The following is a 23,090-nucleotide window of genomic DNA, read 5'->3' on the forward strand; positions in this document are numbered from 1 at the left end:
CACGCTTACATGGGCCACGTGGTGGAGTGTGATGGCTCAACTGCTACTTATTGTGTTTGCTAACTTGTAGCCAATCAGGTAGTTCGCCTACTGGTACGTAACGTTACATGTGGGCGTCGGGATCGGCTTCCCTGTCCGATGCCGGACAGGGTTCGAGCTATTCCAAGCCAACGATCTGCGTAGAAACCTGTTACGGGTGGGATCCACCACTAGAGTGAGTTAGAACCCGTCTGAAGCAGAACAGGTGATCCTCACCCGATTTTAACTGGCTACTACTGGCGAGCTCTACTCTATCAGCCAACCCGAGCTCGCTACCTAGGCCGGGACACCAAACATAATATCTTACATATGCGATTTTTTAGATTCGCCTCTGAACTCGGTGCCTTGCACGCAACCGTCTTAAGTCCGACTCAGAGAGTTCCGACCCGGGATAGAACAACCGACTCGGCGATTCGCTTCAGTAACTAAAATCGGATGCGTTTGTGATTTCAAGGAAGTTGTCGGACCGTATCGCAATTGGATTTCCCTAGATTGCGGCTCCGCCGCCGAGCACAACAAAAGGGTTTAACGAGGGTTTTCTTGGCCGAGAAGTTTGCCAGGGTCGCCGCCCCTGTTATAATGATTCCTCGCGGAATCTATCAATAAACGGCTCAATCCGTCGCAAGAACCCCCGAGAAGAAGGAAAGCGTCGATCTTGGTTTCTGGGGCCGTGGATCCCTGGTGACCCAATGTTGAAGGCGCTCTCTTCTTCCTGCTTTCAAGGCCGATTGAGGCTTTCGGCCAGATTTCCGTCGGCCGCTGTCAATGTCGGCGAAGGGAGGTCGCCGCTGCTTCGTGTGCTGGGGTCTTTGACGAGCCGACACGGTGGACGCTCGGTTTTTTGCAGAAAGGCGTTCTTTTGCTCGGAACCTGACGATGGTTCGGAGCCGCCCGCAGAGGTCAAGGCCGAGGAGGAATCTGAGGCCACTGCCAACGTCGCTGCTGAAGGTGGTGGCGCAGAGGAGGCTGATTCCAAAGCATCATCGGCCATTGTTTCAATGAATCCACGGCCCGAGGACTACTTGTCGGTCAGTGTTTTTCCAATAAATAGAAGCAAATTCTTGCAATTCTTTTGGCAATAGTTTGGTGCTGGTATTGTTTTCTTATATCTTACCATCGTTTCACACGGACTGCCACACTTGTTGATTTTTTTCCCTCTGAGATATTTTATCCTATGATATGGATATGGGTGGATTGCGCTAGGTTTTATTCTTAGAATATGTTCTCCATACACTGGCAATCCTCGGAACCTTTAACAAGTTCTATAGGGTTGTAGTTGTATTAACGCACAGACAGGATTTGTAGTCCGGATTCAAACTATGTCAAGAAATCTATTGAAAAGCAGCCCATTGCCTGAACTGAGTGTGCAAACAAATGAACAAAGTAGATAATTATAATTACATGGTTCTTTTTACATGTGGAGAAGAATAAATAAAGGAAGTTCTTTCTTTGCTGTAGTTATCCTTTTTTGGAAAATTTCTTCACCACAAGATGTTTCTTTGGAAGCAATAAGAAGAATACTAAAGGATCACTAATGGGAGAGGAAGAATTTGCTAAGGTGCTACCAAGGCATCTTCATATTGTTCCATCGTCAGTATTGTTCTGCCATCATCACCGCCATGGCCAGTATTAACCGGATCATTATTATCATCCAAACTGTTGGCCACTATTACCAACATGATGGCATTTCCATTAGTGCAACCACCACATCTTCAGTAAGAGAACTAAAGACACCACCCTTATACCTATTATCTTATAGTTATTATCTTATAGGTTTTCAAATTCTTGAATCTTGATGGTAAATAAAGACAAAAAAAGAATTAATTCTCATTTTGTGCCATTTTTGACATTTGAATTTTCATATTCATACTCAAGACCCAATCAACTTATACAAGGCTGAACTTGATCTAGACTGTTGTAGTGCTTATGTACTGTATGAATGGGTGTGCAAAATCTGCTACCAGCATGTGTCACCAAAATGATGACTTTCATGGTCATATAAAGATGAAACCGACCTAGACTGGACAAGTTTCATCTAAGCCAAAAACAATAGGTTAAAACTAACCTTGACTACTGTATCAGCCTTTTTTGTTAACCTAACGCAAGGGGGTATCTACTGAAATGAACCTGTGCATAATGCTGACTAGGTCAATCATGTCTTTGTTGAGCTGCATGTGTCTTGTTGAAAAAAGAAATGCTTTTGTGTTTGGGATGTTTTTTGATCAATTTGTTCGTGTTTCTTCAACTTATACTCACAGAAACAAGCAGTTGTCTAGAAGTTATAATGACAATTAAGTATGCCATGGTTTTGTTATCGTCCTTGATTGTTATTGTTTGATTTGTTTAACATGTGTGTATTCCTATGTTGATTTATTGATTGTGCCCTATACTGAAACTGAGTTCCTGGCATTTATGTGTGGATCACAATTTATACCTGTATCTGCTCATTTTCAGAATTCATCATCTTATTTACTAATTGTACTGGTGTATGCCTAGATGGCTAGACTAACAAATTTTCTCATTGATGATATTGTGAAGCAGGTTATAGCATTACCACTGCCACACAGACCATTGTTTCCTGGGTTTTATATGCCAATCTACGTGAAGGTGCAGCAGTTTCTCATCAGATAACTATAAGATTCCCAGGACTAATAATTTAGCTTCCTTGTCTATATAGTCTGGTTTGTTATGAATAATTTATGATACATTTGCAGTTAAGAAAATTATTTTTTAGCAGTTCCATGATTCCATCTCTTGATATCAGTGGTTATTGCTTATCTTTAATGTGTATATTTTTTGGATTAGATTAATTGATCTGTTATTTAAATAAATTGGTTGTTTTTGGCTGCTTGGTTTCCAGCCTGCCATAATTTTTTTTCTCTATCAGTAAATTTGGTTTGTATTGCTTTGATATGATATATGTAATTGTAAATATGGGCATGTATCACATATAATTTACCTTAGACTATTTCAAATTGTGATGAAGAAAACAAAAAAATGAAACAACTGAAAGCAGATATGCTTCTATGATAAGGTTTTCAACTGTGGACTCCCTATGCAAGTTGTACACTTGCATGATAAGTGTTTTTTTAATCTTCAGTAATTATTGTTAATTTGTTTACATTTTTACTTCCTGCTCTGTGAGTCAGGGGCTCATAAGTTGCCACTCATTAAGATATTAATCTTACAACATTAGTATTCCTGTACCTAATAATAAATTAATAAGGTTGATACTTGAACAATGCGTACCTTGGAACTAGTGTCAAATTTATACCAAAAATAATTCATTTTTGTTAAAAAGTTGAGCCTCGTCTTTTCCCTTTTCTGATGGAACAAGGCATTGCTATATTTGCTAATATAAAAAATTTACTAATGGGAAATGGTGTTCTGCTGAGTGCCTTCTGGCATGGAAAATGCTATCAGTGTGTCACGTCATAGCTAATACTGCTTTTGAAATGAGAACAATTGCTGGTCATAAGGTCAAGGGAACATTGGAATGATGTCAGTCATCAAGTATTCAAGTCAACATGTATTTTCTCTCTGCCATTGCATGTTGTGGCAAGTGGGGCTGAAATTTAGCCAGATTATATTTTGCCAACTTTGTCTTTATTATTAAATTAGGAATGACTTTGGTTATATAAATGCTTATCCATAACTTTATCTGAATTTGATTATCCAATTTTTTAAAATTGTGCTTATGGATATTTGTACTTTTGAATCAGGGTCAAAATATGTCAAAAAACTAACTATATACCGAAGTGTTAAAGCCACCTATATTAACCTCGACAACCTCAACTCTGATTTTATTGAAGTTGTCCGATGCCTAGATGCTTGAATCTGCTGTCGTCTTATCTTAGCTAGTAGATGATAGCTCATGTATTTAAGATGCTCATGGATCTTTTTCTAAGTTTCTTTGCAGGATCCCAAATTGTTAGCGGCTTTAGTGGAAAATCGTAAAAGATCAGTGGCATATGCTGGTGCTTTTCTTCTTAAGGATGAACCAGAAATTGATGTGAATGTTGCATCAGGAGAAACAGACAAAAGTGTTTATGATCTTAAGGGAAAGGAACTATTTAAGCGTCTGCATGAAGTTGGGACCCTTGCCCAGGTATATATGTTTAGAACACGTATATATGGCTATGCGGTGGAATAATTTGTATGCCATCTGCTAATGTTCTTGCTGTCTGGCGCTTGTTTTCACAGATAACTAGCATACAAGGGGATCAAGTAGTGCTCATAGGTCACCGGCGATTGCGGATCACGGAGATGGTGAGTTCCTTTTGTAAAATTGACAGGCTTGGGGTGCTCAGTTTTATGACTTTTTATAAAAAAAACACATTATGCAGGTTGATGAGGATCCACTTACGGTAAAAGTTGATCATCTAAAGGTACATCAATTAGCTTCTTATTTGTTTTTTAATCTTGGATGGAACTTGATAGTGATATTTGTTGCTCTCCTGATGACATTTTCATATTGTAGTAACGGCATCTAGTGTTCATTTATTAGTTCTAGCTTACTTTCACATTACTTCATTTCTCAATTTAGCTGGACTTTTTTTTTTCACAAATCTTAACCTCTTACATTCAGAATCATTTGATCACACTTTTCAGTTGGCATTTTAGAGATTTTACACTTATTACGGAAGGCCAAAACTGCTTAGAATTAGTAATCCTGCAAGCAAAACATAGGCGTGTATCTTATCTTTTCTTTTTACTGCAAAATCATGGCTTTCCTGCTAAAAAAAGGAAAAAAGACATTGCTTTTGCTGTTAAATGATGAAATAAGAACATTACTGTTTTAATATCAAGCAAGAAAGCCAGTGGCATTTGGTCTCTAGTTGGTTTGGTTTATAGGTATTACATAGGTTGAAAGACTCTGGCCAAGAAAAATATATGTACGTTTGAGAACATCCATTACTATTAGCAGAATGTGCCTGCTCGTTGTTATTTCTATTTCTTTGGCTAATTCATTAATCTTTTTTATTAGCTGATAATCATTGCTTGGATAAGCTAGTCATCTGATAGCATCAATGCAATTTTTATGTTTTATTAATTTTCTTGTTTGATGCTGTGGAAAGTTGAAACCTGCTATCGTTGCCTCGACTATTGTCAGAATCATACAGGAATTGTTGGTAGTAGTAAGGTTTCTGATTTACTTTGATCTTCTTTTTATCGAAGCAAGATGGGAAGTCCAACAATGTTGGTTGTTCTGATGTTTCTAAGAGAAACCATCAAAATTTGATCTTCCACGTGACATTTTTCTTCTTGATGTCATATGCTATTTCATACGTGATACAAAATTTGAGTTTCTGTTGTAAATGTGTTTCTTTCGGCAGGAGGAAGCATATAATAAGGATGATGACATTATAAAGGCAACTGCCTTTGAAGTCATATCGACATTGAGAGATGTTCTAAAAACAAGTTCCCTTTGGAGAGATCATGTCCAAACATATACACAGGCAAGGTCTATTCAATTTGTTTATCTGTGTTTCAGCTTTTCTGCTGCTTTTTATTCTTATAGAAGTTTCAACTTCATGTCCAACCATTATATTCCATAACACTTTGCATTAGACAAGTTATATGAGTTTTTTTGCTTTTTAAAGAATGAAAATGTCAACAGCATAACCTGGATAGCGGGACACAAGAAATTTGTGCAATAGAGTACCATATGGTCTGTCTTCACAATCTTGCAAATTTTAGTCTGTTGCAGTAGAAAATTATGTAATCTCATGGATTATTGGATCTTGATCAGAGTTGTGTTCCACAGCTAGGCACATCTTATTGGGTGAAGGTTTATTAAAGTCTAGGTTTGCTGTACCACCTAAGTTGGTACGGTATGGGTTGTACGTACCGGTCCGACTTGCCCTCGAGACATGGCTCGCCTGAGTCTCCGTTGGCATGCCCTAGTGTACCGTATGTTGGTATACCGCTATAGACCAGTACGTGTACTGTACCGATAAATCTCCGAGATGGGTTTGGTACCCGAAATGGTGAACCCTATTTAAAGTCATTGCGTATACTGTCATTATTTTGAACATGGTCTCCTAGTTTCCCATTTGTGTTATATGATTTTAGTTGGCTTAGAAACTATGTACCGTTGATTTTTTAGCCTTGGGTGTTGTGCTTCCTACAGACTAGGATTGATGACAATACTGAATTGTAATTGATATCTTCTGTTTGTAAAAAATTCAGCATATTGGTGATTTCAATTACCCAAGGCTAGCAGATTTTGGAGCTGCTATATCTGGAGCTAACAAACTATTGTGCCAGCAAGTTCTTGAGGAGCTAAATGTATGTAGAATTTTGCTGCCAAAATTTTCTTACTGTTGTTGGATTAGTAGTACAATATTGTGATCCAAGTATGAGACTGCCTTTAGACATTGCCTTCAGACTCTTGCCAGGGCTGTCTTGTAGAATTGCTAAATGAAAACTTCTGAGGGCCCAAAACTGTCACATACTTGGATCAGTTTATGGCTTGAGTACTGTCTGCATTCATTTCTTCTGAGTTGCAATATCTTAAAACTATATTCTCACCAGGTATACAAGCGCTTGAAGCTGACACTGGAATTAGTCAAGAAAGAAATGGAGATAAGCAAAATACAGGTACAACATGTTAATCTGACTTCTGTGTTTGTAATTGAATTCTGAATTCTTGTAGAGAGAAGTATAAGTTCCATTTTTAATGCTTTTGTTCTAGGAATCAATCGCAAAAGCTATTGAAGAAAAAGTAAGTCGTGAGCAACGACGCTATTTGTTGACGGAGCAACTAAAAGCAATAAAAAAGGTAGGTTGCTACTTCCCTGATGATTCAGCAGCAGGGTGCCAACAGTTCACCCAATTGAGGCAATAATAAGTTCTGATCAAGCCAAAGATATCAAATAATTTGGCTTAGATCTTGGTTTGTGTAGTTTTTAAACTTCAGATGAGTCAAAATATTCTGTTTCTTAGATTGCTGGAGTTATTTTTTCCTGATGTACCATTGGATTGAGCTGTATCTGGTTGCTTGATTCTGGTTTGCTTTTTTCTCCCCCCATCTTTTTCTTAGGCAACACTGGTCTGCATTAATTTTTTGGTCTCTGTAATAAGTTCTTGTTTCTATTTTCCTAATCCTGAACAAAATAGGATTCTTGTTTAGAGATATCAGTAGTTTATTAAAAGCAAATAATTAGTCTCCTGTAGCTGATAATGTCCTTCTGGGTGTAGAACTATTTGGGTACATCTCTAAGTTCCTCAATATGTACCTTCTGCTATTTTGATTGCTATTATTCTTGAAAGTTGTATGTTTCATCTGAAATAGTTAGGTACTTCAGTGGTGAGGGCATTTGTCTGATACTGTGATTATCTCCCTTGTCAAAGTGAGGCTTGTGAGCATGTTAGAGATAAAATGGTTGTTGTTTCTGTGGTTGAATGTGTAATGATATATCTTCATCTGAAATTAATGATGTATTAAAAAACTTGGCCTTTATAGGAGCTTGGCATGGAGAAAGATGATAAAACAGCACTGACTGGTTAGTTCAGAATATACAACATTGTGTTGTACTTGAATAGATGTTGCAACTTTGACTAGATTTCATTTACCGTCAAGTACTTTATTGAACCATAGCTTTTTTCTTATTTATCTGCAGCAAAGTTCAGGGAAAGGCTTGAACCAAATAAAGATAGATGCCCTCCCGATGTTTTGCAAGTTATAGAAGAAGAGCTCACAAAATTGCAGATGTTGGAGCCTGTTTCTAGCGAGTTTAATGTAACTCGTAATTACCTTGATTGGCTGACATCACTTCCTTGGGGAAATTACAGGTTTCACTACAAAGCATTAATATTTCAGACAAATCCTATATCCATGCCACATCTTATACATACATTCCTTGTATTGGTTGTACTTCAGCTCTTTCTTGTGCATAGACATAGCATGTTTTATGTGCTATTTTGAAAGATTTATTTTTTTGTGAAATGGGAGCATACTGATACATTTCTTTGGGAATGAACCATTCTGTTATAGTTGGCATGACAATCCTTGCTTTACTTGGTTGTTTTCTTAGCCATTTTCTTGTTATCTATGTGTTTGGTCAACTTTCTTCTTGTTTCACTTGGACAATTTTTAATGAACAATGCTAATTCATACTTATTTGTTGTCATTGTCACTCATTTAAGTTGATCATAGTCCCTGCCTAGTTTTCTTTTTCTTGTGTTGCATCATGTTGCTAGTATCAGTCGATTCATCCCAGTCTGATTCATAGGAACCAGTTTCCAGTTATTTAATGAAGTAAATAGATTAAGCAGTTTTTGCCGGTCTCAATTGATATCCAAATGCCGGTTGAAACTTGAAACTTTTTGAATTTTTTGATCTTCCAAGATTTTAGGACTTTTCCTGAATTTGAGATGCCACAACTGGGGCTGCGGTGGCATGATTAGAGCTTGTGTTTGAAGGCACTATGAGAAGAGGAAGAATAATTAACCTAATAATTTATTTCATTTAAATGTTTTCCTTTTTCTTATTTTCATATCCAATATTAATTGATTAGAGCTTGACACCAGAAAACTTGACTGGTCCAACTGTGATCAGTACAAGGTGTGGTATTTAGAAACGATCCTTGGGCCCTGATGCTTTTTGCAAGGAACTAAATCTTGCTACCAACCTTATATTGGCCCCCTCTCAAACCAGTATGGTATCTTGGTACCGTATACTATGGTGTACTGTGTATCATTATGTGGTTGGACCATTATGGTAAGATCAGTAGGATTAGTACCACATCAATTTTGTTGGCTTCTCCAAAGGCTTTGATGTTTCTGCTTTTTCAGTGGTATACTTATTTGAACTTGCCTTGCCTCCGATGTCACAAATTCATCTAGTCATTTGAACTTATTCAATCACTCTACGAACCTTCATGCTTCTTTTTTAATTGTGCTCCCCCTGGCACATTGTTGGGATGAGAATATTCGACGTAATTGATGTCTTATTCCCAAATCATGATGTAGAATTCTCATTGACTGAAAAAGATATGCAGTAATCAATTAATTTATATGATTATATTTATACATGTGTTTCTTTTTTGTTTGCAGGTACTTCAATTTATGCTATGTTCTATAGCTCTTTGCAATTGATCAGTGTGTCAATTCAGTGAACTGAAAGCATTTAACTGTAGAACTTAGCACTTTGATTTCTCTTAATTTCTGTTTTGAATTTCTTTTATTTTGGTATATAATTTTGAAGATGTTTATATGTAACTCTATCTTGCTTAATACTTGCAGTACTGAAAACTTTGATGTCCATCGAGCTCAAAAGATCTTGGATGAAGACCATTATGGTTTATCAGATGTCAAGGAGAGGATCTTGGAATTCATAGCTGTTGGAAAATTGAGAGGGGCCTCACAAGGTTAAACCTTTTTTTTTCCTTGAATAAAGTAGTATTTACTTATCATGCCAGTTTATCTTTGGTTCTTGTTTTCCTTGTACCTTATCATGACATTTTGGGTAAGAAGAAATGCAATTTTTTCCAATAATAAGATTTAGTTTGTGTGGCAGAGCTTTGATTGCTTTTTTTCTCTCTGGATTCAGATTGGTTATATTTTTTGTCTTTCTGTTTTTTTTATAAATATCATGTTAGACTCATATGTGGTTGACGGCAGTGCATTTCACACTTCCTAAAAATCTATAGCATGTCTATCTTCACCTCCATGTCTTCTGTTTTTTGGTTTATCTCTTCATTCTTAATGAAAACATCCATGTTATATAATGTTCATGAGCATGCCCCTATTTTTTCACAAAACATACTCTTTATGCTTTATTGAATTTTTGAGTAGATTTTATTTCAGAACTTTTGTTACAAGTAGTGGATTGCGAATTTAGGATGGATTGCTGAAGAAATTCTTAATAATTAATTTCATCATGTTATGGCACTTCTTTTGGATCAATAATGATTTTAGCTATGAACCAAGGATTTTAATTTCGAATGATACTGTCCGTAGCGAGCTGTACGTACTGGGTGGTATTAGCCGAAAGAAGAGGGAGAAGAAAATGGAGAACCTGAAAATCCAGTGTCGCTCTCCCTCGACGATCCAGATATGTAGTCGCCATCCCTCGTCGGACGCCGCAGATGAGATGTCGCCTCCTCCTCATCTGAGGCAACGAGGCCTCGGCGTCGTCGACGACTTCTTCTCGTCCACGCGGGGAGAAGAAGCCTCGACGACGTTGCGACGAGAAGAAACCGAGCATCGTCGGGAGAAGGAAACCTCGGTTTCTTCTCCCTACGTTGGCAGAAACATGAGGCGACGTCGCCTCATCGCCCTGTTTTGCGCGGCGCGGGCAGAAACACGAGGCTATGTCGCCTTGCTTTGCATGGGGAGTAGAAACCGAGGTACGTCCCCTTATTGCCTTGTTTTACGTGGGGAGCGGTTTCTTCTCTCGATGCGGGCAGAAACACGAGGCGACGTCACCTTTTTTTTTTTACTTATATATATATATGTGTATATATATATATATATGTATATATATCGAGCGGTACATCAAAACGTACCGCTCGATATACTCGTACTGTACCATACCGAGCTGAGCTTGATACTTCGGTACGATACGAAATTGCAAACCTTGCTATGAACTACTTACAACTTTGGGCTTCACCCTGGTTGTTGTAGGGAATCAATGGTTGTTTACTGTTTGGTGTCATTATAGTATGAAACAGCAATTTGTTCCTGAATTTGTTTTGTTTATAATATTATTTAAGAGATCCAACCTTTTTGAACTTCAGGAAAAATTATATGTCTCTCTGGGCCTCCTGGAGTTGGCAAAACAAGTATTGGCCGCTCAATTGCACGTGCTTTAGACCGCAAGTTCTACAGGTTTTCTGTTGGAGGCTTGGCTGATGTGGCTGAAATCAAGGTGAAAATCAACTATATCTTGAATATGAACATTGTTAGCTAATCTTAAAAATCCAACATCAAGCTTATTGATACACCTGTATATATTTGCTTCAAATTCCCCAGGGTCATCGCCGTACATATATTGGTGCAATGCCAGGAAAGATGGTGCAATGCCTGAAAAGTGTAGGAACAGCTAATCCACTTGTTCTGATTGATGAAATTGACAAGGTATTATTCTCTCCTCAGGGTGTTTGTGTGTGTGTGTGTGGTGTTGCTGAGATGAACTTTTCTTCTAACAAATTCATGTGGTTAAATAAATGTCACAACAGTTGGGAAGGGGGCATGCTGGTGATCCAGCAAGTGCTTTACTGGAGCTTCTTGACCCTGAGCAAAATATAAATTTTCTTGATCACTATCTTGATGTTCCAATTGATTTATCCAAGGTTGGGCACTTCCGTCTGTGAACTACTTTGTATTTAACATGCTTGGGTATTGTTAAATTAAGGATTACTTCATGGAATGTATTAGTTAAAATTTTACAATGCATGTTTTTTCTGATTTATGCTGTACTTAGGTTGATCTTTTTGGGAGTACTGTATTACAAGGTTCGCAATACCGTATCGTACCGGTATTTCGATCTGGGCTCGGTACCAGTACGGTACGGTATACCGAGCGGTATGCCCAGGTGTACCGAGTACTGTAGCACTGCTACAGTGCTACAGTATCCTGATACAGTACTACAGTACCTCGGACCGGTAACAGTCGGTCCGCGTACCGAAAACCTATCGGACCGGTATGTACCGCCCGTACCGGGCGGTATGGCTCGGTACGGCAGACTCTGCTGTATTATATCTAGTAATCAATGGTCCATGAAGGATAGTAGGTAGGCCTAATAAATATAGCCAACTAGCCATTGCGTGCTTAATGACTTAACCAATGCGATTCTAGTGAGTGAATGTTGCTATGAACCAAGGACTTAAATCCTGATTCAATACCACTTTTTGTAACCAGTCAGATCAGTTTGATATCAGTAGTTATTGTGGTACACCGACCTGTACCATGTGGTATAAAAAAAAACAATAAGAGAAACAAATTGTTGGACTGGTAGTGCCGACTGGTCCAACCAAAATTTGATTCCATGCTACGAACCATGAATGATTGTTATGTGAATAATTTTCTAAAGATATTGTATAATGTTAGTGAAAAACTGCACTAGTGAAATATTATGGTTGCTGCACTATGAATTGATAATGCAATTCTTTATATGATATCAAATGAGTAACTTCAGTCTGTTTTGTTAGTTTGTTTTGGTCCTTTTGGATACTTCGTATATGCTATGTTAGACTACATCAAATATCGTTCCAAATTGTTGCTTGATAAGGCTACCCACAGTAAAATGTGTTATGTTCAGACTCTTGCAGCCTTAAAATTCCATCTTTGCCTCCCACCACAAAAGTGTCTGTCTTTCAGCACAGCCATTCCTCCATTACACTATATGCTCACTTTGTCATTGGAATCAATTCTGGAAACTGTTTTGCAGTTATCCATCTTTTTCTTCCCTTTATCCCTCTTCCCTACATTTGTTATTCTCCTATTGTTTCTTGAATAGCATAATTTCATCAAATCTACCTGTCAAATCGTCTATGATCTACATTGCTGCTGATTCCAATTCTCTTGGTTTTGTTTTTTTTCCCTCTATTTTTGTGGATATAGAAGTATGAAGAGGAAGTGGAGATATTTTCTAGTTTAAAAGAAGGAAACAGAGATGGGATTTACCTATAGTTTTGTTTTTGAAGGAACAAGTGAAATCTATGGATGAAGATCTAAGGGATAAAGAAAGGACTTAACCAGCAGCATTTAACAAGCTTAGGGCTTCAAAATTTGATAATTTAATTTCTTTTGTTGCCTTAGTTCAAATTCTTGTTTTTTATGTTTGATTTTTAATGAGATATTCTATAATGATATTTTCTTTTACTAATTCAAGCGGGAAATGACGAGTTGCAAGTTTTTCTTGTAGGATTATAATTGATGAATCATTTAACTTTTTTTTTTTAATCTATGTTGCTTTTCATATGCTTTGATTTTTAAAGCCTAAGTTTTGCCAGAAAAATTGGCTAAGCAAATGCTACTTAAAATTCTATGAAAACAGCCTGTTAGTTGAGATTTTCCAGAAAATTAGCTGTTCTTATGCTCTCTTATAATGTAGCACTAAAATGAGATCATGGTTTCTAATCCAAGTTCAAATTTTGGAGGTTATAGCATGGCTTATTTTATAAAGCTCTTGATGTATGGGTAACAGGAAGAATATGTACTCTTAGGAATTATGGTCATTTTTGTCCTTATGTTGATTAGAGTAGATGGATCACTTAACTTCTGTAGCTATATAGTTTGCAAGTTCCAACCGATAATTTCATGTGTTGGAAGACATTTTGCCTGTTTGGAGCTTGTCGAGTTATAATTTGCTCTGATGATTGGGTGTAAAATTGCTGACAGCTCTGAACCAATGATCACTTCTACCATTTTACATCGTGTTGCTAGTTTCCTGCTATCACTCAAAGATAATTATCAACACAGCTTTTAAATGAGGTATTTGTCTTCTGAAATAACTCAAGACAAAATCCTCAATGGACAATTTACCAGTATTTTAACCAAGTAAAAAAAAATTGTCTATTTAACTTTTTCTTAAATTATTTTGTTTACATAAAAAAATAAGGTTTGAAGAAGCTGCATCACCAGTGAGGATGCTGTCAGAGTATGTGTCTACAATTCCATGCACTAAAATAATGGCATTTGAAAATGTGGTTTAGGGTGCGTTTGAGAAATGAGAATATATTTGAAATGTGGATTGAGAGCCCAATGCAATGCACATTTATATTATAAATTGGTTTTTGGTTAATTTTTTTCAAATCACATCCGGCCTAGATGTTGTATCAAAAATGTTCAAATGCTGATATTACTTCATGGTAGCATTAACATTTCAGCATTTGCAGGATGCTAATATAATTGTTCAAATTTCGAAAGTGCCCTAGAACTTTATCTAAAATTACAATATTGTCAAAATGATCTAGTGAGAAACCAATGTGATTTATATTTTCTATAAAATGAAATTTTATTTATTTATTTTTAAAGATTATTTGTGAATTTATTATATGATTATATATTTTTGGGCCATATGAAATTTTTTATAGGATTACATACATACATTTTTTTTATTTACTTATTAATTTAAATAAAAATATGTATTCGTTTTTAAATAAATAATAAAAATGTTAAAGGGTAAATTTACCACAAAATATTCAATAGACGTTTGAAATACAATTTTACCAAGCAACACTTACGTCAATAAATGCATATTTAAAATGCTGTTTTCATTTATTGCTTACTAAACATTCAAAGCATTCCACAATTGCACATTTATTGAAACCATTTTCTCGAACTGTACATTAAAAATTCAAATGTGTTCCCAAACGGAGCCTTAGCTTATGCAAGACAAGATTTAGGTACATGGATGATAAAACGTCATGTATCCTTTTGTTAGATCTTAGATTATACGCATTATGTCCTTGTATTCTTTTTGTCGTGTAAGTAATTGTCCAAATTGGATTGTACGTGGTATGAAACCGATGAAGAATAGGTGTGAATGCATACAAGTACCATTTTTTCTGTATAAAACATCTAAATAAATTGCTGATAGTGGAAGCTAGAGTGAACCCGAAATCTATTTTATATAGGAACTTAGGATGGGCGTCTTTTCATTATTTTTTTCTTCATTAACCAGTAGAAGATGTGATAGTCTGGAATTTACAAATTTGATTTATTGTTGTTGTTTTCCATGCTTAGATATGACAGCTGCATATTATTCATTTTTCTTATAATCTGTCCTTCGTTAATAATATGAGGGCCATGTTATTCCTTTCTTCTGATCTTTTTACTTGGTTTTTCTGAATAGCTGGTGGTGTGGTGTACTATTTTGTTCTTAACAGATTTTCTGCACTTACATTGTTTTACCTGGATGTTAATTGACACAAATTTTTTGTATGCATAGGTTCTATTTGTTTGCACAGCTAATGTAACTGAGACGATTCCAAATCCTCTCTTGGATAGAATGGAGGTTATTAGTCTTGCTGGCTATATCACTGATGAGAAGATGCATATCGCTAGAGACTATTTAGAAAAGACAATTCGTGAAGCTTGTGGCATCAAACCTGAACAAGTATGATCTGACTTTATCCCTTGGCTATGTTTTCCGTCATTCTGCTTTATTTCTTTAAATATTCTCTGCTCGTGTTTTTGTTGGGCAGTGTTTTGTCTGCTTGTTTTGACTCAGCCTCTGTTGATACTTCTTTTCTAAACCCTAACATACTATATTGTATCCATGCATCAACTCAAATTTATTTTGTACCTTGTGTATATCACATATTATATGATAAATGTTTTACATGTTTATACACATTTTATACTATTTAGGTGTTTCATCTGTCATTATATATATATATATATATATATATATATATATATATATATGTATGTAATTAAATTGAAAAGAAAAAATAGGGACACAGTTTAGATTGAAAAGAAAAAAATAATTAAAGAGGAAACAGTTTAGATTTCAGAGAAACAAGAAGAATAGGGACAATCAGAACCTTTAATATTAGTGGCAAAGCTAATGTAAGTCAAAAGGGGACCATAGTTTGGCTACCTTGACTCGCCCAATGACATTGTAACATTACTATATAAACTATATAACTAAACAAATGTATATACATATGATCCTCCTCTAACATCATCTTTAAGAAAACTATATAATAACTGATCTAGTCGTTAGTGAAAACGGAACAACTAAGTAATACATTGCAAACGCAATTCATCTGATTAGGTTTATGATAATACTTCAAAGGTTCCCAAGATTTCTCATGCATGATTACTTCATTGACAAACTTGACCTTTTCTTGATTTCAATCATTTTCATAGACTAATATAATTAAACTTATTTATTGTGTGTTATATCATAAACTAGACTTTTTATCACAAGTAAATTTCTTGGCTTTGACCAATTAAGAGATAAATTGATTAAGATCCCACCGCACCTCTTTTCTTGTCTTATGTGCACTGCAATATTACAATCATCACTGCTATTGTACATTGATGTAAACAGTAAAAGGCACAAAATGATGCATAACTCCAATTAGAAGTTAAAAATGTCAAAGGTAACTGTACACAACTACTATTGTGCTGAGTGATGCATAATTAAAGTAATTCACATGGATTCCAATTTAAGACCCTTCATGGGGCTTTCTTTTATAACCATCTGTGGTTGCACACCAATAAGTCTTGATATGCTTGGAAATGGTTTCTTATTTGCTACTTTTGTTTGTTCTTTCATACTTCTAGATCTCTTTCATGTTGATCAAACAAGATCAAACAATTTAATCATTTTCGCACAGTAGGTAGAAAAATAGATAACTGATGTTTTCTTTAAGATATAAACCCGCCCAAACTTTTGAGATATTCACATGAACGTGAGTTCAACACTATGTTTGGATTACAATGCATGGTTTATAGTTTATACATTTCAAGACATTTTAAAGACACTACACAGTTATTTTTTCTTATTAAGTATTGGACAGCAGAACATAATCATAATGTCATGTGAACAGCAATTTTCACTAGATTGATGTCATGCCAGTGTTTATAGATATGAAATATTTGGGGCATTCAAGTTACATGTTTACACGTTTAACTTTAAAGTGAATTTGTTTTCCTCAACTGTTAGATTTGAGACTTTAATACCGTTGTGTCTGATATACAAGGGAATATTTCATATTTGCTAATAGGATGAAATTGGTGGAAGCATAATTCATGTAAAGTGTATGAGTCTCATAACTTTTATTTGCTATATGACAACTGGATGAATAACCTCATTCATGTACAGGTAGAAGTGACTGGCACTGCACTCCTCTCACTGATCGAGAATTACTGCCGAGAAGCTGGTGTTAGAAACCTACAAAAACATATTGAGAAGATATACCGAAAGGTACATATTTTATTTCTTTATAGCAGAAAAGAGATGTGTTGAAGTCTTTCTTGTCTAGTTCATCTTTCCTTTTTCTAGTGAGGTATTTCCTAGTCTGTCCTAATGCATATAAATTCTCTATTAGTTTTACATAAATTTTTAAAACTGACATGGAGTTTGTGATATTTGCATACATTTTACTATGAAATGTGTCCAATTGACCATATCTACATTCCAATTGCCCACATAGAATATAGTTGAAATTATTAAATGTTACATATCAATTTTGCTGTGTTCTTTTACATATAAATTTAGAGAAAGACCTAAAAAGATTTTAATAGAAACTATAAATAAAGATTTAAATACTCTGAACTTAATTAAGCATATGCTTTTTACATATCTCAAGAGCGGCAAAAGATCCATGTAGCCAACCTCAAATAGTTGGGACTTACGACTTTGTTGTTGTTGTTGTGTTCTTTTGAAGCCTTTGAGATGTATATGCTCCTTTTTTAAGCATAACTTTGTTTTGCAATTTGCATCCTTTGTTGCATTTCTTATGTTCAGAGTTGGCTACATGACCACATAGAGATTAAGCACCTGATTGAATTGTGGTATCAACTTCTGCAACTGCTGCTGTTGCAGTTTGGGGGCCTGTAGTGACCAATGGTTTTCTTATATGAGTTTATTGGATTAATTAAACTCTAATTGTGATGTTTTACTATTTGCCAGATAGCTTTGCAACTTGTCCGCCGAGGATTGTCCAATGAACCAGAGGTTGATTCTCAAAAAATAGACCTCCAAGAGTCAAGCAGTACATCTGAAGAGGCAGTTGAAATTGTTGGAGACGGTCAAATCGGCAAAAATTTAGATGCATCTGCCTCAAGTGTACAAGCAAATGAAATTGTGTCTGAAGAAACGGAACATGCAACTTCTCATGATGCTGCTGTTGAATCTTCAGAAGAGCCTGAGCAGGTAGCAACAAATCTTCTCTACTGTCTAACTATTAAAGGGATATTGCATTTTTTCGTTGAAGTTGATGGACTATGACAGACACTTATTTCCCTTATTTATTTGTGCATTTCTGTGATCATGGAAGACACCCATCTTCTTGCTGTCCATTTTTATACACGTCAGCATATGTAACATAATATCATAATACCCATCTTTCCAATGCAGGAAATGATTTCTATACACTTCAGTATATGTTACATAATATCAATGAACTAGTACAGTTTTAGCTAACTCCATGAATTAAACAAATGTATAATGTATTAAACAAATGAAGAGAGGATAGACAAACCATGTATTTGACATCATGACTTTGGGATTGGCAGGTGGCGAATAAAGGAACAAACAATGTTGGCGAAGCAGTTGGCAGTGATGTTGATAAAGTTGTCATAGATGTGTCAAACCTGGTTGATTTTGTGGGAAAACCTGTATTTCATGCTGAACGGATATATGATCAGACACCAGTAGGAGTTGTTATGGGTCTAGCATGGAATGCTTTGGGTGGCTCAACATTGTACATCGAGACCACACTAGTGGAGCAAGGAGAAGGAAAATGTGCTCTTCATCTAACAGGTCAGCTTGGAGATGTCATGAAGGAAAGTGCACAAATAGCTCATACAGTTGCCAGAGCAATATTACTGGAGAAAGAGCCAAAGAATCAGTTTTTTGCGACTTCCAAGTGCCATCTGCATGTACCTGCAGGTGCAACTCCAAAGGAGGGGCCGAGTGCTGGGTGCACCATGATCACATCAATGTTATCTCTTGCCTTGAACAAACCTGTCAAGAAGGACCTTGCTATGACTGGTGAAGTCACACTGACTGGACGAATTCTTCCGATTGGAGGGGTATGGAACTAATATTATTTATTTTTGTTAGCATTTTCCCTGTCTTATCATTCATATATGTATATATATATATATATATATATATATATATATATATATATATATATAATATAATATAGGTATATATGTATATATAATCAATTATCATAGAACTTTGAGAGAGATATCCTTTTGATCTTTTCTTCCTGTACTTGTTCATAATACTTTAGAGAGCTTGTCCATTTATGCTCATGGCACTTTTTTAGTGGCTCTTGTTAATTTCTTTACTATGATAGTTATGTTGATATCTAACACCTATTAAGTTAGGGCTACTTTGATTTTACGAGAATGCTGTCAGGTCAAACTTCAAACCACCCTTTTATTGTGATTGTCCTCATCGAGTCAGTTGATCAAGAATGCAGTCTGGTCATACTTCAATTTTCTACCTTTTATTTTGACTATCTTCACTGATTCAGTTACTATTTCATGTTTGTCGTGAATATGAAACCCATTCCTATATGCATCCTTTGTTGTCACATAGTATTTCTGCTTCTCCCCTACTTAATATTTCGTTTAAAAATTTGTGTTATTTCCAAACTTGAACAGGTGAAAGAGAAAACAATTGCAGCAAGGAGAAGCAATGTCAAGACGATCATATTTCCTTCGGCTAACAGAAGAGATTTTGACGAGCTCGCTGATAATGTGAAAGAAGGCCTTGACGTCCGCTTTGTGGATAACTACAACCAAATATTAGAGCTGGCTTTTGAAAGCGAAGATGCAAAATAATTGGGTACAAAGGCTTTGCATTTGCATCGACATCCATCAGAATCTTTTTGACCACAGGTTCTTGCAAAGTATCGATGCCAGTTACCAAAAGCAGTACATCTCACAGCCACAATCTATTAACATGTGCCTGATCAATGTGGCCTTTGGAGCTTTTATTTGTTGCCTCAAGGATCTTGGCACTTTGGACCTTTTTCCCATATAAAACCCCAATCCAAGGGTGGGGTGTAGATTGTAGTCGATCATACACATCCATTTTGTTGGCGTAGCATTATTTTACCAAAAAAGAGGCTTATCGAACCACATGTTCTTATTTCGTAGGAAGAAATTATTCTTTGCTAATATAAGCTTATTCGAACAATTTCCATTGCCTTTTCACTGTATTATGTGTCGATTACAAGTGTCTAATTTTCTTCGGGTGTGACTTATTGGAACGATTTTTCATTGCTTTTTCTCAATAAATCTCTCAGTTTCAACTGTGTAGTTTAAACTGTATCTCAAAAATATCTGTGTGATTTCACCTTTGCACAGTGAATTGTTGCACAAATAATACAAAATAATAGAGGTTAAATTGCGCGTTGTATCTCAAGGTTTTCACTGTGGAAGGAAGGGAGAAAGATACTCCCAACAATTTATTAGGCATCTAAACAACTGTTGCGAGTGATTTAAGTTTTGAGTCGTACACCACTGTGATCATCACCTCATTCATAATGCTCGTTAATCACCAGCCATAACCCAAAACTGTTCATTTGATTCGTTCCTTCAGCGAGAGATGAACTCAAGCCTCAACATTCATTTACATGTGATCCCATCAATCTCTCCATCTGTAGCCACAGCTTGGATTGCAGCAGACAAAAAACAGCGTCATTCCTTCCTCCCCTCGAGTCGTTGCCTGAAAGAAAACAATGACACTCTCCCATTAGGATGACAAGAACTGAACCAGCAAACATGTCTTCCTGAGTTTCTCAAGTACTTACTGTACTAAGACTTTGGAGGTGACAAACTAGTCTGAGAATTTGCTGATAGTGTTCATGAATAGAAATCTTTTCTAAAACAAGTTAGAGATGACAACCAACTCAAGTAATGTTATCATCTTTGGTGTAATGGAATAATCACTTGCATATCTCAAGTGGGCTGTAATCTTTGCTTCCCAGCACTGATAGATACTGTGTTGTTGTGCCTATGCATCGAATGTACAAACCGAAGGCCAAACAACATTGAGGAAAGCCAAATAACATACATTTGCCTCTCAATGAAGATTGAGCTAACCGGAATCAGGATTTCTCTAATTCTTAAATTGGTGACCGACTGTCAAAACAGCAGATCATATTCATGCACACACTGAACAGAAGTTGCAGAGGAGGCATCATAACCTGGAAGAAGACAGCTTCGGGATGGTTGCAAACAGCACACTGTACAGCTCTGGTACGAGGAAGAGTTGGGTCAGCTGCCACATCCTGCAGGACTTGTGTGAACTCTACAACAGAATGATGTACCACATTTCTATATACACAGTTGTTGTCAGCAACCTCCTAAATTCAAGCATAATATCAATATTTTTGTCCCCAAAAAAAATGAAATTTAAGTCTGTGTTGATAAGAAAGCAATTCCATCTATATCTATATCTATATATATCATGGAAACAAATGCATTAAGCAGTAGCAATTGTTACTGCAATCTTGTTTGCATGTATCAACATTAAGAAGTCACAGCTATTAACTGCTCAGCAGAATATTTCTGGTTCCTCATAATTCCATGTATCAACATTACTGCAATCTTGTTTGCTCATTCAGTTAGGTAGTAGGACTGTAATTAAGGGTAAACATGGAGATTACGGAATTATTTTCTGACAATTAACTTATAACTTTCGTTTTAATGTTTCCTAAAACATAGAAAAATACAAACTACTCCTTATCACTGGCAGCAAAAGTTACAAGTTCATGGTATCCATGAAGCAACAACAACCTTACTTCCCAAGTGAGTGTTCCTGACTCTTGAAAACACTTGAACTATAATGCAAAATGAAAATTTCTCGTCGAAGACAGATCAGATCAGACTAAAAATTTCTACTGTGTATGAAAACTTCTCAAGTTGATAAAGAAGTGCTAAAACTACAAAAATAATAATGCCTTTCTTGATCAACCTTGAAATGTAACCTCGACGATTCTAAAACCGAATTTTATTTTAATCTGTCTTCATCTCATATAAAGAAAAGGAATCTTCCTGCCCTTAGTGCAATGCTACATGTCGAGAAGATTAATACTTCCGACCATGCACCATGCTAGATCTCATTTCGAATGCTTATCTACTGTGAATGAGAATGGAATAATTAGACTCAACACTAGGACCATTTTATCAACTCAACAAAGACATTTGGATCTAGAGACCTCTTAGATCACTTTTTAAAGAGTTTATAATGCTGTAAATTACTAAACCCAACTTGCCAGATAAATAGTTGGGCATCACTAGTCGCGCAATGAACGTATGCTCAACACGATATTTCCAATTTCCAATCCAATTTATGGCCGACTTTTAATTCCTGAGTGATCTTGTTGTAGCTATTGAGAATACCTATTGTCTTTAATGTCAAGGAAAACATGCAAAAAAAATGATGTCTGAAATATAAAACACATTCCATGTCCCCGTAGCATTAGAAATTCGAAACCTAATCGCATAATCGACCACTCCTCGAGAACAATTTAAACATTTGGTTCAATATACATGCAAAAAAAAAAATACAAGTTAAGTTTTGTTTATTCTCCAATAAACATGAACAGATTCCTGGTAAAACAAGAATCATCAATCAGCCCGAGAGAAGATGTGAAAACCAAGTTAGAAGTATTATAAGCAACCAACTAGCTGGTTATTACATTTTCAGACCAGGGGAAAAAGAATCTTGACACTGCAAGTCATGCAGATAACTAATATTAACTCTCTTGCCAAACATACATATGGTGTAAAACACAACAAGATATAGGAGGAGCATTTTAACAAATAAAGCTCAAATTTCATCCAGTTTTGCTAAATCCAATATCAACCTTGCAATAAATATCAAATAGGCTAAATATAATGTCATGAAAAAGACCTGATGATCACAGTTGCGGCAGGCATAAAGGAGGACCTTCTGCTCCCTGTCTTCTTTTGGGTACAAGATATTGTTGCTGTCAGTGAAAGATGAATTAAGACAGAGGAACATATAGGCATCTAATGTAATATAAAGGTGATCGTCACTCTCCCAATTAAACAAGTACTGAACATACCATTCACGGCAAAACTTCATGGTACTCATGGCTGCTTCTTTGCTCTTCACCCGTTGCTTTCTGTACCTGATTGCACTTCTGCTGGTCACTGATGCAGTGTATGGGGGAAAGGAGGTGATATGACTCCTTTGCAGAGAAGTTTGTTCTCCACTAAAAAGGGACAAACTAGAACAATATGGAGAATCTTCCTATAAAGATGCCAATTGGTTTGAGTAATAATCTATTAGGCTGTGGGGGCATAAAGGAGGGATTGGTCCTTCTGCAAAAAAGTTGTCATAATCTTTTTGGTCCTTTATTGGACAAGTT

At 36.1% G+C, this 23,090-nt stretch overlaps 2 protein-coding genes across 2 annotated transcripts; one reads left to right on the forward strand and one right to left on the reverse strand.

Annotated features, from left to right (window-relative positions):
- The first annotated feature begins 544 nt into the window (after nt 1-544).
- LOC135616744 (lon protease homolog, mitochondrial-like) lies at nt 545-19,902 on the forward strand. The gene is made up of 20 exons (XM_065116274.1): nt 545-1,067; nt 2,581-2,646; nt 3,959-4,147; nt 4,243-4,308; nt 4,386-4,427; nt 5,376-5,498; nt 6,232-6,330; nt 6,577-6,642; nt 6,737-6,823; nt 7,508-7,547; nt 7,665-7,836; nt 9,289-9,413; nt 10,785-10,915; nt 11,020-11,124; nt 11,226-11,339; nt 14,942-15,109; nt 16,829-16,930; nt 17,639-17,881; nt 18,244-18,762; nt 19,348-19,902. Exons 1-20 carry the CDS (start codon nt 729-731, stop codon nt 19,525-19,527), a joined length of 2,976 nt encoding a protein of 991 aa, XP_064972346.1. The 5' UTR covers nt 545-728; the 3' UTR covers nt 19,528-19,902.
- A 222-nt stretch (nt 19,903-20,124) lies between these two features.
- Nucleotides 20,125-22,928, reverse strand: LOC103990533 (DNA-directed RNA polymerases II, IV and V subunit 9A). Its single transcript, XM_009409714.3, has 4 exons — nt 22,785-22,928; nt 22,610-22,685; nt 20,898-21,056; nt 20,125-20,416 (listed from the first exon to the last, which is right to left on the reverse strand). Exons 1-4 carry the CDS (start codon nt 22,811-22,813, stop codon nt 20,336-20,338), a joined length of 345 nt encoding a protein of 114 aa, XP_009407989.1. The 5' UTR covers nt 22,814-22,928; the 3' UTR covers nt 20,125-20,335.
- Between the last annotated feature and the right edge of the window lie 162 nt (nt 22,929-23,090).

The sequence above is a fragment of the Musa acuminata genome, chromosome BXJ2-7 (assembly GCF_036884655.1).
Source record: "Musa acuminata AAA Group cultivar baxijiao chromosome BXJ2-7, Cavendish_Baxijiao_AAA, whole genome shotgun sequence".
In the NCBI taxonomy this organism is placed as follows: Eukaryota; Viridiplantae; Streptophyta; class Magnoliopsida; order Zingiberales; family Musaceae; genus Musa; species Musa acuminata.